Here is a 16,515-nt window from a genome sequence, read left to right on the forward strand (position 1 = left end):
TGAGGAGGCATGAGGCCATATAAAGAAGCTGAAGTATTAACGCTTCGGAACGTAATTTATTGCCACATCCTAAATATATTGCGATGTATAAACCTTACTGTGCATTTTGATGCCAATGTGAATTGTACACTTAATTTCTTCTGAAGTATTGGTGAAATGTGTTTTCACATCTTACAGGGAAAACCTGCAGAGGTTGCTGGAAGATAAAAATTTTAAGGAGGAAATTGTCCATTTCAGCATTTCAGAGGAGAGCTCTATAGTGAAGCCTATGCATAGAGCAGACCTAATGCCTATGCTCATGAGGTAAGTCCTATGTACAGACTGGCAACAGATTCGGTAATTATGGTCCTGAAACAGAAATGTTTAAATTCAACTTTTTTTTATAGTTTAATGTAGAAAATATTTTGTTCCAGATAAGTTACTCCTGCTAGTATAGTCTTTGTCTTACACCTATTTTTATGCTGCATTTCATGGTTTCAATAATGTATTTGCTGTCCTACCCTCTGGGAACAGGAATAGGTGGCAGATGGAGGAACACCCCCGCACTCCCAGTCATTTCTCAGTGTGCACGGCAGCTATCAGCCAACCAAGGAGCTGATACATGTTTGTCAGCTGATCAGATCCTTAATGCGGGTATAACACTGCTCAGTGGTTGGCAGCACAAGGGATGTGCGGCCACAATAATATAAAGTGTATGTGGGACAAAAGATCAAAGTTCATCCCCGATACAGGATCCATTGTACAGTGTGAAGGCCTTTTATATGAACACCACTTCAATTGCTTTATCATCAATTGCCACTCGCTATAGCCCCACGTCATGCCTTCTAAATGAACCCCAAGTTACCTAATTGATCTTATTTTTTTGGGCGGATTCTTTAATGTATAACACTAACGTAGGGGTTAAAATAGCTGCAGACATGATTCTCAGCTCTTCTCTCTGATCATTACCAATAAATACCTATATGTGTTTCTGAGCTTACGTTCTGAAGGTTTAGAGAAATTGAATCAAAGAGTAATCTATAGAATTGTTCCACTTGCCTGTACATTAGATGCAACATTAGTCATATACGTTTCCTTTTTTTCTCCTTTTATAGAATATTATATGGACGCATGAGAAGCAAAACAGGCAGCAAAACACAGGGCAAGTCAGGCGCTGGAACACGAATGTCAATTGTTCTCCGTTTCTTAGCTGGTTCCCAGTCTGAAGAGATTAGGATGTTCTTAGATCTTCTGTATGAGCCTGTGAAACATCTGAAGGATGGTAGGATATTATACACTGCATGCAAATCTTTAATTCACTTGTTGTTTGGACGTACCCATTTGGTAACTGAAGCCTGCCTGTTATCACCAGCCAAACACTGGACAGCCAGACAATGTAGAGAATGTAATATTCTGTTATGGCCATTCAGATAAGACAGTGGCTTTCTCCACTTAATGGTTTCCATATTTCCTAATAAACCGTATGGATGCAAAGGGGTCAAAGACCCCACACACTGGGTGAGATTTAGTAAAGGGTTGCCCCATCTCAGTTTCCACTTCAAGATGGGACTAAGTGCTGGCCCCAGGTGGCCGGGCATACTGAAACAGCCGAGCGGGCCGGTGCTCCGCTGTTTCCATAACTTCCTTTTAAGTATTTTACGCCAAAAAGTGGAGTTAAAAAGTCACAAATTGTTTTGCACTCCCTTATTAATGACTTTTTTTTTTTTTTTAGTTCTCGACTTTTTTTCTAAAGTGACAAGGAAAGGGGTGAGGCTTAGCAGTAGGTGGAAGAGTCACCCACCAGATTTACTACAGTTTAAACCAGAAATTGGCCTAAGCACAAGTCTGCGCCTGCCCCTAGCTGGTGGTGTTTTGCATTTCTGGCGCAAGGAGGGTCAGAGATGTGCCTAGTTTATTAAGAGGCCACCAATCTAATAGTTACCCCCTATACTGTGGATGTCCTCAGGTGGCCAAGGAAATGATAAATGTGCTCAAAGGGTATTTCAGAATAAGAAAGCAAAGAAATATGTCAGCTCAAACAGCATATTGCAGATTGGTAACTGAGAGGAGCCGTGATGTCCTCAGTCTATGTACAATGGCACTTTAAAATGAAAAAATACACATTTTTTGCTTGCTGGTGTCTAATTAATTTTTACTTTGCAGGCAGCTGTCTGGCACTGGTACAACAGTCTGTGGAACAGGTGGACCTCTCTAAGGTTCTGCCACTTGGACGACAGCACAGCTTACTCAACAGTTTGGAGGTCGTTCTTAAAAATTTAGGTCACTTGATCAGCCCCTTCTTGCCAGAGATGCTCCAGATTTTACTTTGCTTTACAGCATCCGTGTCTCGTGTTCTTGAACAGAAAGAAAAGGTAAGCAAGTTTCAGAACATTCTTCTTAGGTGGTCCCCGTTGCTTATTACTAAATTCATTATCCTTTTTAGAAGGCAAACGTGCTTTAACCAAGCTCAGAGGCGAGTTCAGTTGACATCCGTATACTGTAGTGCGATTACTTCTACTGATTCTTACAAATCTACTGCTTTAGCTCTTTGACTTTGTCCCACGCCTCTTCCAGGTTACTGTATAGTGCCCACTTTCCAGTATGCAGATCCCCAGAGTAAGCTCTGCAGAGGCATTGATTCAACAGGGAATGCTAGGAGATGTCCGGTCCTCTTCAGCCAAAACAATTGGTTTGGGTTGGTTTGTTTTATATATCGGAGATAGGAGATTGGCACTAATAGGGGATGTCCTGGTCTTGATGTTTGAGTAGTTATGTTGTTATCTGGCTGACCGATCAGGTCTTTAATGCTTTGGCTAGGCACCTAGAAATGCTTTAAGAAACGGTATCTGTGCTATGTGCGTGTGACTCTCCTTGTCTATAGATATATATACTTTTATATTGCTTTTGTTGAAAAAATAAATATATTTAATAAAAAAAAAAAAAAAAAAAGATTTGCTCTAAGAATCCAGTACTTTTCAGTGGGGGAAAAATCACTAAGGGTGTATTCACATGACAATATATATTTTGTGATCGGCAAGAAAATGCGATTGACGTCCTCATTCTATCCGTTTTTTGTTAGTGGATCCGTGGTAACAATGCCTTTTCTTGTCCGTAAAACGGACAAGAATAGGACATATTCTATCCTATTTTCCGGACTGTGGAGCGGACCCACAGATGTGGACAGCTCACAAGTGCTGTTCACATTTTTTTGGGGCCCCTTTGAAATGAATGGGTCCGCATCCAATCAGCACAAAGTCAGGTAAATGGGGCTTAAGTCTTCGTCAGGTTTATGTCAGGATACTTTTTCTTTTTTTGGTGTGCCTTGTACATTATTTGGCACTTTTATGGTGCTATATATATATATATATATATATATATATCATTTATTTATTGATGTAAGTTAATGTGGATTAATCCTGAAAGAAAAAAAGCAAGATCACAGATCAATCCATACAAATTGATCTAAAAGTGTGCCAGATATAGGCCTAGAAAAATATGGAGGCTTCCATATTATGGCAGTATTCATATACATTAATTTAGGTGATGCCCAGCCTGAACTACGCCCCTGACAGAGATATTTGAGGTAGTGAATGCCAGCCGCAATGTGTTTCTTGAATTTTTTTTTTTGACCATGGCAAGCCGTGATTCCATAAGAGTCTGTGACTAAGCCGTCTGGATTGTCTTTGTAGCCAGTTGCAAAATGATTGGCCAAACCAGAGACTACCGTCTGTCACTGCTTATGGAGCCGTCGGGGCTTATGTACAAAAATATCTTTGTGCGTCCATGTAGTATCTGAAACCCGTTCTCAAAATTATCTGATTATGACTTTAGTCATTTCGCGCATCCAGCCTCTAAATCTCCGGATGTCAGCGGTATTTCTAGAATGCAAATGGACTATTGTTTTGTTTTTTTTCCTGGTAATCACTTTACTTAAAACTCCATGTTACTTGTTCACAGAACCTCTATAAACATTTTTTATAAAGAGCCTTACATTGAACAGCATGTAATGTCCATACTCAGAATGGTCTAACAGCAGGTTTTCAGATTCACTAACTTGTAGATATGTGTCTCGTATGCCAGGCAGTCATTTGTGGAGTTCATTTGTCGCTTCATTAGACAGCAAGGTGTGAAAAGTTCAAGAAGCTAAATGCCACAGGCTTCAATCTGGCTAATGATTATGTAACAGTCTAAAGCTAGATTAGGAAAAAGACTATTTGGTTAAATTTCCACTTGTAGAGCAGGGCTCTTACTGACCCTGAGGGTCCAGATACCAAGAAGGTTTAAACTTTGTCATTAGATTTATGACATCTACGTAAGAACTTATTGACAGAGTTGCAGCTGAGCTGTTAGAACTTTTAAGAGGTTAAGCACTTAGGCTACCTAAATTGAACTGAGAACTTATCAGACTTTTATAATTTCCTAACCCCTTCCTGATCTTGCGGTTTTTCCATTTTCATTTTTACAACCTGCCTTCCTGGAGCCATAACTTTATTTTTCTGTTTGCATAGCCATATGAGGGATTATTTTGTGCAGGACAAGATTTACTTTTTATTGTCACCACTTCACCATTTTATATTGCATACGATGTAGTGGGAGGCTGGAAAGAAATTTCTACTGGGATAGAATTGGGGGAAAAAACTTAATTCTTCCACAGTTTTATGGATGTTATTTTTATGGCGTTCCCTGTGCAGTGACCTGTTAATTTAATTCTCCTGGTCAGTACGATTACTTTGATACAAGATTTTTATCTGCACTGCACATAGACGAGATGCAGCAACAAACAGTCGGTTGGAGATGAGGCTGGAATGTGACTGTCACGATCAGTGTGGGGGGGGTAGGACTCCACACTGAACACAGGAGGGAAGGGGAACAGTAACTGGGCCTGGAAACTAGGGAAGAAACAGGTCACCACCTAGACAACCCTAATCCGGGCCCTAACTATCTATCAATATGAATAGACCCTGAAGGTCGGAATATTCATATGCAGGATACCTAGGCCTTTATATCCCTATTAGGCCCTGGAAAAGGTTAGGACCAGAGACAACCCATTCCTCCCCAGATGGACGAATGGAAGTCTCTGTCTCAGGCCCAGATACAAACAACAGGGAATATACCAAACACAAACAAATGCGACACTTCTGTAGAGACGGACGAGCAGGAACACCAGAGACAAACTCAAACCAGCTCAGCCAAACCCAAATGAAGCTATCTACCGCATAGTCAGAAGGGTGGGGTCAGACTATAAAGGGTAGAAGTGATGACCACTGAGCAACAGCTGACAAAAAGGGAAGTGGTCATTAACCCTATCAAGATTGAATCAAGAGAAATCAAGGTGGCTGTTAGATTCCTCCACGCTCAGCCAATCTCCTTGATTTCCTGACATCAGTCACCTGGGGGTCCGTGACAGTGACGTGGCACGGAGGGGGTGTACATATTGAAGCAGGGGGAGTTATGTCAAAGCTGAGAGGAGGCGGGCTTGAGCTGTACATGAAGGCGGGCTTGGACACTGGTAAGAAGCGTCCCTAAGCTGTTTCTGCCGTCTGTAACGCCCCATTGGGCACTTCGTTTGAAATGCAAATGAGCCTGCAAAGTTCATTTTCTGAAGATTGGAACCACCAATGTCTAATAGAAAGGTACATTTGTGAATAAGGTGACACGTGCTACTATTCTATTAACGATGCTAATGACTGTTTATTTTTATTTTAATATGGGCAAAGGGGGTTATTTTTTATTTTAACATGCAGTTGTCTGATGACTTCTCCCGTAGACAGCAGTGATTTAACATTTCAGGCTATGGAAGATTCACTGTGTTACTGTTGAGCCCTACCTTGCCTCGGGACCTTCAGAAGGCTCAAAGCTGCCATAGCAACTACCGTAAATGGCTCCCTTGACCTTGGCATGGGGAAGCCATTTGGGCCCCAGGAGTGCAGCTTTCTTGCAGTTTCTCAGCTCATATGCTATGGTCGGGTGTCTGCTGTGTAAAACAGTAGAAACCCAGCTGATGTGGCGCCCGCTCAGGTTCTGAGTAGGTGTCATCTTTGAAGACTTTGAGGATGCCTGGCCCTGTTGCTCAAGGGACGCGGAAGTAGCTAAGGGGAAAAGGTGGTGGTCCAAGTGGCTCTCCCTGACACACGCTGCGAGTCTGGAGCGTGGGGCCTGACTGTCACAGCTTGGGATGGGAGTGGTTTCTCGGGGTTGTGTCCTTTCTGCGGCAGCTCTCTCTGTAACTGTCACAGATTCCAACAGTAGATACGGCTGTTAAAGGATGGAACTGAGCATGTGCAACCACATCAGTGACTGATGTGGACGGAGAAATAAGGACAATAACAAACGGCAGGTGGTGCTATACAGATATATTTTATTAAATAATTGAATAAAATTTTAATTGCATGCAATTACAGAAGTGTTCAGATCCAGGTGCTGGTTTGAAAAATGTAGAATACTTTTCGTGAGACAACCCTTTACATTATTCCAGTTGAAAACTTATGTTTTGCATGATCTACCAGTAAAATGAATATTCACAGGACAACCCCTAAATATGAATCCCAAAGCATAATGACACTTCTGGTGCAGATATATAGAAAACATTTTTCCCAAGCATAATAAAATGTTGAATGAAAATGTTATATATTTAGTTCTTATTAGTTTTTCATTATTTCTCTTTAATAGATTCAACTTAAGTTTATTAATCCACTAAAAAATTTGAGACGTCTGGGAATGAAACGCTTATTAGAATTTTTCACTGATTTTGACACCTACCCCTACACTGCTGAGGAGATTGATGCTGTATTTGTTGCTATGGTTTGGCCTCAGGTAAATATCACTTTAGTAATATAGTATTCTTGAGAATGCATTTACATATTTCAGGCGTTATCTTTTTGGGTCTGATATGAACACTTAATAAATATTTTATTCTATATTACAGATTTGCAGGCTGGCATTGGAAAGTCAGCATTCTCCTTCTTTTGTTCTAAAGTTAATTCATGTTTGGAGTCAGTCTTCCAGGTAATACATTGATTTATTCCTTTATTGGTATCTGCTTTCTCCAAATTATTGTATTTGAGGGTCTGTCTCAGAACTTATATTTGTGGCAAATTATAGTGTCATATAGGTGTAGCAGACCCTATGCAATCGGAGCACCACAAATCTTGTAAAAACGCATGCAAGCATGTGGTTTTGCTACTATTACATACACAGTATAATGGCCCATTCACACGACCGTATTTTCTGTCTGCATCCAATCTGCATTTTTGCAGATTAGATGCAGAGCCATTCATTTCAATGGTAAACATATTACATATATACACTGTTTGTGTCGTGCACCGCTCATACACTTAGTAGTAGAATTGCCATGCTACGTAAAAAGCATACAGCATTGTGGCATGCTACATTAAGGCCCCATGTATTTGATCGCATTTTTGGTGCGGATCGGACCCATTTATTTCAATGAGACCGCAAAAGATGCGGACTGCACATCATACTGTCCGCATCCATTTGTCTGTTCCACTGGCCCGCAAAAAAAATCAAATATGTCCATTTTGCTGACAAGACTAAGCATTTCTAACATAGGGTGGGACATGCTGATTCGCAAAATGCAGAACACACGTGGCCGGTATCCATGTTTTGTCTGCAGTTTGCGGATACGGTCATGTGAATCCCCTCTTGGAAGGGAACTCTAACCATTTTTATTTCTGTATTCCATTTTAATGGTTGCTCTTATTACAGACATTTTTCCCCATTAAAGTTAGTGGGGTAAATTAAGCTATGGTAATTTACGGCAACAACAACATTGCAGCATAACCTCTTGTGAATATGGCCTTTAAAGGGAACCTGTCACCTCTACTATGCTACCCTCACTGAGCGTTTCTAAATGTTCATTGTGTTACCAGGTAGGCAAAGAGGCGTGACCCATACATATCAGACATCGGAGGCATATCCTAGCGATATGCCCCCAATGTCTGAGGTGAGACAATGCCTTTAATGACTATAAATTTTAATGATGTGTTTCTTGCCATTTATTTATTTTTTCTTATGTGTAGGGACAGTAATAAGGAACATTTTTCTAAAACATTTTATTTAGAGAATTTCTACATTTACATGAGAACTTGCCCTGAAATTTCCCTCATCTCTACATAGGTCTGTCTACACAGTACAAAGCAGCGCTCACTGTAAAGACTTCTGGGTTAATTCTTTTTCCTTCCCTGCTGGCTGCTATATATTTCTAGAAATGAATCATTGAATTATCTGTACTATGCATATAAATTTACAGAGACAGGGGGTAGTTGATTTACAACATATAGGGACAGTATATAATATAAATCAGCTATCCCTGTCTCTCCTCAATAGCCAGTGCTGCCTGCACAATATGCCCTGCATCTTCCGGCGGCTAGTTAGTTATTCAGAATGCCAGAGATACAGAAGAAGTATTCACTGTCAGTGCTGACCATGCTGATCAGTGTCAATATAGCAGGAGGGCAGAGCAAATATATATGTATAGCACAGATGTTAATTTCTAGAAATATATTGGAGCCATATGTGTTGACGGACATGCCTTAGCAACACTCATTCAAAGAGCGCTGCTAAGGGACATTTCAGGATTTCAGGGCAAGTTTTCTCATATAAATGTTCAAATTCTCTAAATGTTCTCTATCACTGTCCCTACATATTAGAAGAAAACAAATGGCAGTTACACTTTAAAGGCAAATTTTAGCAATCCAAATAAGAATTAAGTGATGCGCAAATTAAAACCTGCAGTGTGCCTTTACTTTTATTGATACCGTGAATGATGCTCATTTATTATGGAACTTATGGTTCTGTTTTTCTGTAGGTATTTTCCTTTACTTGCTAAACAAAAGCCTGGGCAGCCCGAGTTTGATGTACTCCTGAATGCATTTTCTCTGCTCTCTACAAAGAATTTATCTGACACGACAGCAGGTGTAATCATAGATATAACTAGTAATCTGCTGAACAGCCCGGACTTTGAAGAAACTGAAAGCCTCACACGTTTGGTTGTCAATGACTGTGTTGTTCATGATGCCACAAACATCAGTGATGGTAGGGAAGAAGTTTATGTACTTCATTCATTGCCTTTACATTTGTGGTGGCCTTCCTCATAATAATGTGTGGATATTTTGTTGAATTTAGAGTGCCCAACCTTTGGGGTGAAGCTGGTTTTACCCAATGTGCGAGTGCTCTTACAGTATCTCTGTAAGAGCATGCTGAATGCAGAAAAAATCAAGAAGAAGAAATTTAGTGCACAAGTCAGCAAGGAGCTGAGCATCCTATCAAGGTACGTGCATTTCAGACAATGAAAATAGGAGGCATTGCTAAAATGTTTTAAAAATTGCATTAAAGAGAAAACCTGTCACCATGAAATACAATGCAGTCTGCAGGCAGAATGTTATAGAGAAGGATATCAAAGCATGTTATATAAGTAGGATAGAGAATACTATCAGTGACTGACAGCTATCTCTGTATACACACTTACACAGAGAATGCTATGAATCACTGATAACACCTCCCCTGTGTACAACTATCAGTGACTGACAGCTATCTATGTATACACACTTATACAGACAATGCTATCAATCACTGATAACACCTCCCCTATGTATAACTATCAGTGACTGACAGCTATCTATGTATACACACTTACACAGAGAATGCTATCAATCTCTGATAACACCTCCCCTATGTATAACTATCAGTGACTGACAGCTATCTATGTATACACACTTACACAGATAATGTTATCAATCACTGATAACACCTCCCCTGTGTACAGCTATGAGTTACTGACGGCTATCTCTATATACAGTGGATATAAAAAGTCTACACACTCCTGTTAAAATGTCAGGTTTCTATAAAGTAAAAAGAAAATGACACAAAGATAAATCATTTCAGAACTTTTTCCACCTTTAATGTGACCTATAAACTGTACAACTCAATTGAAAAACAAACTGAAATCTTTTAGGTGGAGGGAAATATAAACATAAAATAATATGGTTGCATAAGTGGGCACACCCTTAAACTAATACTTTGTTGAAGCACATTTTGATTTTATTACAGCACTCAGTCTTTTTGGGTATAAGTCTATCAGCATGGCACATTTTGACTTGGCAAGATTTGCCCACTCTTCTTTGCAAAAACACTCCAAATCTGTAGGATTACGAGGGCATCTCCTGTGCACAGCCCTCTTCAGATCACCCCACAGATTTTCGGATTCAGGTCTGGGCTCTGGCTGGGTCATTCCAAAACTTTAATCTTCTGGTGAAGCCATTCCTTTGTTGGTTTGGATGTATGCTTTGGGTCGTTGTCATGCTGAAAGATGAAGTTCCTCTTCATGTTCAGCTTTCTAGCAGAAGCCTGAAGGTTTTGTGCCAATATTGACTGGTATTTGGAACTGTTCATAATTCCCTCTAGCTTAACTAAGGCCCCAGTTCCAGCTGAAGAAAAACAGCCCCAAAGCATGATGCTGCCACCACCATGCTTCACTGTGGGTATGTTGTTCTTTTGGTGATGTGCAGTGTTGTTTTTGGGCCAAACATATCTTTTGGAATCATGGCCAAAAAGTTCAACCTTGGTTTCATCAGACCATAACACCTTTTCCCACATGCTTTAGGCCTCTTTCACACTACCGTTTTTTTCTTCCGTTTTGCGGTCCGTTTTTTGCGGTCCGTATACGGTCCGTATACGGAACCATTCATTTCAATGGGTCCGCAAAAAAACGGAATGTGTTCCGTATGCATTCCGTTTCCGTATTTCCGTTTTTCCGTGCCGTGGAAAGATAGAACATGTCCTATGTTTGTCCGCAAATCACGGTCCGTGGCTCCATTAAAGTCTATGGGTCCGCAAAAAAACGGAACACATACGGAAGTGCATCCGTATGTCTTCCGTATCCGTTCCGTTTTTTGCGGATCCATCTATTGAAAATGTTATGCCCAGCCCAATTTTTTCTATGAAATTACTGTATACTGTATTTGCCATACGGAAAAACGGAAACGGACAAACGGAACGGAAACGGAACCACAACGGAACCAAAAAACGGAACAACGGATCCGTTTAAAACGGACCGCAAAACACTGGAAAAGACATACTGTAGTGTGAAAGAGGCCTTAGGGAGACTTCAGACGTGTTTTTGCAAAATGTATACACACTTACACAGAGAATGCTATCAATCACTGATAACACCTCCCCATGTACCGTTATCAATAACTGACCGCTATCTCAGTCTACACGCTTACATTGGGAATGCTATCAATCACTGATAACACCTCCCTCATGTGCAACTAAAGTCAGAAAAAACAGATCTAAATGTATAAATGACAAGTTTTACTGCATCTTTTTCCATAAAACTATACATCATTCTGCTCAGCTCCCCCTGCTTTATTACATACTGCCTGCAGATTACACTGCATTTTGTGGAGACAGGTTCTTTTTAATGCATCCTGTAAAGGCTTATACCCAATATAATTATGTATTAGTGATTCCATAGTGAATAATTTATTCACTTTGTTGTATGCTACACTGCCACTTCTATTCAGGCTGCTGCTAAACAATGGATGATGAGGCTGATCGGAGAGATAAAGGTGGATTTCCACACTGTTTTGAAGATCTGTTTTGTCACTGTCATTGCAGACAATTGCTCATGCGTACCACCTGGGAAAGACAGGAGACAAGTTTGCTGGAGTGTCTTTTTGCAGCACCTGTCATTGGACAGGAGCATTTAAAAGACGTTGTCTGAGATTAGAAAAGAGAGTCTGCTTTATTATTTTCACATCTTGTGCAACCCACTATGTAAGAGCAGCATTGTATGGAGACAGGTCGGCTCTACTATTAGCCAAAATATTGTGCTCTTTGCCTATCGGGAGCGATTATACAATACATCGGACACACCGTTTCTGCATTTTTTTTATGACCAGAGCGTTCTCCCCACCTCTCCTGTCTTTGTCACTGTGATTAACAGCTAGCTGCTGTGTATATCCATGCATACACATTGGTCCGTGTGACAAAACAAACTGTGAGCTGAGCTATAATATTCTTGTGTAAATGAACTGCAAATATAAATTCAAGAAACTGTACAAGTTGTGAGATGTCGGAAATTGGGAAAGTGTTAACTCATGGCTTGAGAACAGACTGTCATACAACTAAGTGCAGAATGAAAATAGGGCTGCAGCTATCGATTATTTTAGTAATCAAGTATTCTACCGATTTAATCCAACGATTAATCAAGTACTCTAATAAGAAAAAGCTAATTAAAAGAACTTTTTTTTAATAAAAACTCATCAGCTCCCCTGCCATCAGTTCCCCCTCCAGTACCATTAGTTCTTCCCTAGTGCCATCAGTTCTTCCTCCAATGCAATTAGTTCCTTCAGCAGTGCCACCAGCTTCCCCCAGTGCCATCATTTCCCCCTCCGATGCCACCAGCTCCCCCCAGTGACACCAGCTTTCCTATGTCATCAGTTGCTCCCCCTCCCAGTGCCATCAGCTCCCCCTCCAATGCCACCAACTCCTCCCCCAATGCCACCAGCTGCTCCCACTGGCATAGTTTCCCCCACTCCCCCTCCTAGCCATCAGTGCCCAACCACAGTGCCTGTGAATTAAAATACTTACCTTTCCTTTTGGGGCACTGACGACGCTCCAGAGATATTCCATCCTCTTCTTCACGCGCTGCACTGGGACCTGACGTCACACAGCATCAGGTCATAGTGCGTGCTTGCGTGCACTGTGTCCTGACAATGTGTGTATATCAGGATCCAGTGCAGCGCTGTGCAGGCAGGCGGGTTACCATGGATCGTGAGTAATAGCAAGCTCTTCACTCACACTCCATGGTCACATGGCACAAACGAAAAAATTTGCATCAAGGATTTTTTTATGTCGAGTTAATCGATTAATTTGAGTAATCGTTTCAGCCCTAAATGAAAATCTCCTAATCTACATTGGCATTTAAATAACAGATTTTGCTTTACAAATTGAACTTTTCTGGTTTTTCATTTTTCATTCCCTGCCTTCCTGGAGCCATAACATTTTTATTTTTCCATTCACGTAGGAGAACTTGTTTTTTGCAGAACAAGTTGTACTTCCTAATGGCACCATTTATTTATTACATCGATGTAGTGGGAAGCTGAAAAGAAATTCCATTTGGAATGAAATTGAGTGAAAAAACTCAATTCCGACACCGTTTTATGGATTTAGTTTTTATGGTGTTTGCTATGCAGTAAAACTAAGTATGAGAAATCTATGGCGCTCTGGAATTGCTTTTCAAAGCTTTAATTATGTAACTTCAAGACCGTTGACATCAAGGTGAATATCCATGTTTTAGTACATAGTCACTTATAAATCTCCGGACGTTTTGGTTAGAAATTACCTTTTTCAACGGTATCTGTAGCTGTAAGGAGGGAGCAAAGCAGCTGGATGTCAATTCTGACCCAAACATCCGGACATTCATAAGTGGCTATGTATTCCTCTGGATATGAACCTTCTTGAAGTTCGTAATAAAAGCATTGAAGAACAATTCTGGAGTGCATAGATTTCTCATTCTTGATACATGTCCCCCTGGTCCTCTATGTGCACCCGCAACTGAACATTGACATGCAGGTCACACATATCTATACTGACCTGTTACCATCCTTCTCTGTGTCAGTATTATTGCAACAATACTACATTTTTAATAGTTTTATAGTTTTTCCTGTGTTTTAATACTGCATTTTTTTTTTTTTTAATCACCACATCCTGACGCCTATAACCTTTTTATATTTATGTCTATGAGGTAGCGTTATGAAAAAAAAAAATGTAATACCATTTTGGGGTGTGTATGACTTTTTGATCACTTTATATTCATTTTTTTGGGGGGGAGGTGAAGCAACAAAAAAAATTGTGAATTGGTCATTTGGATTTTTAATTTTTTATTACGGCGTTCACCATATGGGGAAAAAATAAGTTTATATTTTAATAGTTTGGGCATTTTTGGATACCGCAATACCTAGGATCTTTATTTTTTTTTTATTTCTAAAATGAGTAGAGGGAGTGATGTGAATTTTTATTTTTTGCTTTTTTATATTTTTAAAACCTTTTTTATTTTTTTATTTTATGCCATAGACTGCAATGTCTTTCCATTGCAGTCTATTGGAAAATCAGTTTGTCCCTATACAGCCCTGCCACAGGCTGGGTTTAATAGGAATGTTGCTATGACAGGCCTCAGATCCTCCAGTGTCGCTACAGGTTTAAAGCTATTGTTTTTTGCCACCTTGCTTCAATCTGAAATAATAAATATGGTCACATCTTCTATAATATAAATATTAAAATATTATAGGTTAAATCCAAATCTATTTCTATATAAATGAATGATGATTATTATATGAAGGTTACACATCAAAGAAACAAATGCAAACCCAAACAATTAGGTAAAACATATCTAAACTCTAAACCCCTCTCACAGAGCTAACTCAATACTTACAGAAAAACCTACATAAAGACACCAGAGTCTCTATAGCTCAACGAGTATATATAATAATCTTTATTGAATAGATATACATAACATGATAAGAAGAGATGAAAAACGTCAATATAAAGTGTGGTTTCACCTGAGGGATGGTATGATAATATAATCACCAAGGGGGGTGGCTAAAATGAATGATAGTAGAGTAACAACTACTGATGGCAGCAAATCTAGACTGAACAGTGGATGCATACTGTGCACATTCTGTATTTTTAAATCTGCAAAAAAAGGGTGCCTCTACGTGGAATGTAATAATTGTACAAGCAATAAAACAAAGTTTTTATAGTAAATTAAATAATCATTTACTTGTATGTGAAAACAATGGCCTTTTTGCATGCATTGAATTAAAAAGGTTTTCTCGGATTTCTTCCCTTTTTAGTTAGACCCCTTAGCACTTGGTACCTAAGAAAATTATCATAATCACCTGCTACTGCCATTTGGGCACCCTGGCTTTGCTTGGCTATCTTCCAATCCCTGGCTTGTTGACTTCCAGCTGGTGTATGAATGGGGTCACGTGTGCTGTCTGTACCCTGGCCAGAAGCTCCGGACTGGAGCGGAAGGGAGCAGACGAGTATGATTCTTTCCTTAGATACCAGATCCCAGAAAACTCCTAGAAGGCATGCCCAAGTGGGATCAGATTCCATTATTTATCTAGGTAGTATGAAGTACACACAATAATCACAGGATTTATTAGGGTTCTGAAAGGTCCAGTCAGATCTGTTGTGCTGTAATACACCTTGCAGAGGAGGCAATGTGCTGCCTCTCTGTCTCCCTCTAGTGTCTGTATTCACAGAGTGCAGCGTACTTTCACACCAGTCAGGTTTCCATCCCAACAAGTCTCTGTAGCGGAGATTGCTCTCTAGTTTGCAGTTTAAATGACTTTTACAAAATACTTTTTAGACCTGCCAAGCAAGAAAATAATTGTTAAAGGTAGATGATATGCTGTTTTTTTTTTCTCTAGGACTCTTAGTTCAATTTTATATAACCAAAAAATAAAAAGTGTGAGTGGACTGGCCGGCACTGGTAAATGAGCTCAACAGTCTCTGCTTAGCATAGACATTGCTAAAGTTATTTCTATATATCAATAAAATTGCTATGATCTTCACAAAAATAAAATGATAGGGCTTGAATAGAGCTATGACCCCCAGCCCTCCTCCCATCTGAAGAGTTGCTTTATTTTCTTAATTTATCATAATAGGTGAACAGTCATTTGGAGGAGAAATGTCAATATTAAATGGAGTCCAGTCATATAAAATACATGGTTGCACTGAGTCCTCCTGAGATACGGGGGCATCCATAGATGTTAGAACATTACTGAAATCTATATTTTTGTCTTTAACAGGATCAGCAAATTTATCCAAGACAAAGAACAGAGTAATTTACTCATAGGGCTCCTTATATCCTACTTGCATAAAGGTAACTTGGCTCAGGTGAGTTATATGTTCTCTATCAAACTGTATGATTCTTAGCATTCTTAGCAGTGAGTTGGTGTGCGACTTCAGAGCTAGTTTGCATGTACGATTTGGTTGTCAATTCTGTTAACATTCAAGAGGAATTAAAAACTGTTATTTTATCTGTTGTTAACCTGAAAACATGGACATGGAGAAGAGGTTCTTGCAACGTTTAGACAGTGTCCCTGGGGACAAAAATGACTGAGATGTACTATATAGTGAATCCGGTTCTTCTCTTACTAGGACACAGAAGTGGACATCCTGGAGACTGTGCAGAACTTGCTGAGACACTGTCTGAAGCGCACAAGTTTCTTAAAGCCACTAGCCAAACTGTTTGCTGTGATCCAGAATAAGCTATCCCGGCAGACCCTTTGTACTACTTTTCAGGTAAAGTATGCATTTATTGATGTGGTTTGTGCTCATGAACCTTTTCGCTCAGTGTTTAGTAGTTTATATATTGATTTTTTATATTATTATTTTTTTTTTTTCAGGTGCTCTCTGAACTTGATCCTCAGTTACAGTACATCACCGATGTTGTTGTCAAGGTTTGGTTTTTTTTATGATCCCTTTTTCATCTTATGGCAACAC

At 39.7% G+C, this 16,515-nt stretch overlaps 1 protein-coding gene across 1 annotated transcript in view; it reads left to right on the forward strand.

Moving 5' to 3' along the window:
* Positions 1 to 16,515, forward strand: part of UTP20 (UTP20 small subunit processome component) — a 125,421-nt gene that overhangs the window by 65,794 nt on the left and 43,112 nt on the right. The window contains exons 25-34 of the mRNA XM_040407229.1: positions 178 to 303; positions 1,095 to 1,261; positions 2,143 to 2,351; positions 6,649 to 6,792; positions 6,905 to 6,984; positions 8,807 to 9,033; positions 9,124 to 9,268; positions 15,819 to 15,906; positions 16,171 to 16,314; positions 16,419 to 16,472. Coding sequence (XP_040263163.1) covers positions 178 to 303; positions 1,095 to 1,261; positions 2,143 to 2,351; positions 6,649 to 6,792; positions 6,905 to 6,984; positions 8,807 to 9,033; positions 9,124 to 9,268; positions 15,819 to 15,906; positions 16,171 to 16,314; positions 16,419 to 16,472 — 1,384 coding nt within the window. The remainder of the gene's footprint in view (positions 1 to 177; positions 304 to 1,094; positions 1,262 to 2,142; positions 2,352 to 6,648; positions 6,793 to 6,904; positions 6,985 to 8,806; positions 9,034 to 9,123; positions 9,269 to 15,818; positions 15,907 to 16,170; positions 16,315 to 16,418; positions 16,473 to 16,515) is intronic.

This window comes from Bufo bufo, chromosome 1 (assembly GCF_905171765.1).
Source record: "Bufo bufo chromosome 1, aBufBuf1.1, whole genome shotgun sequence".
NCBI classification, from domain to species: domain Eukaryota; kingdom Metazoa; phylum Chordata; class Amphibia; order Anura; family Bufonidae; genus Bufo; species Bufo bufo.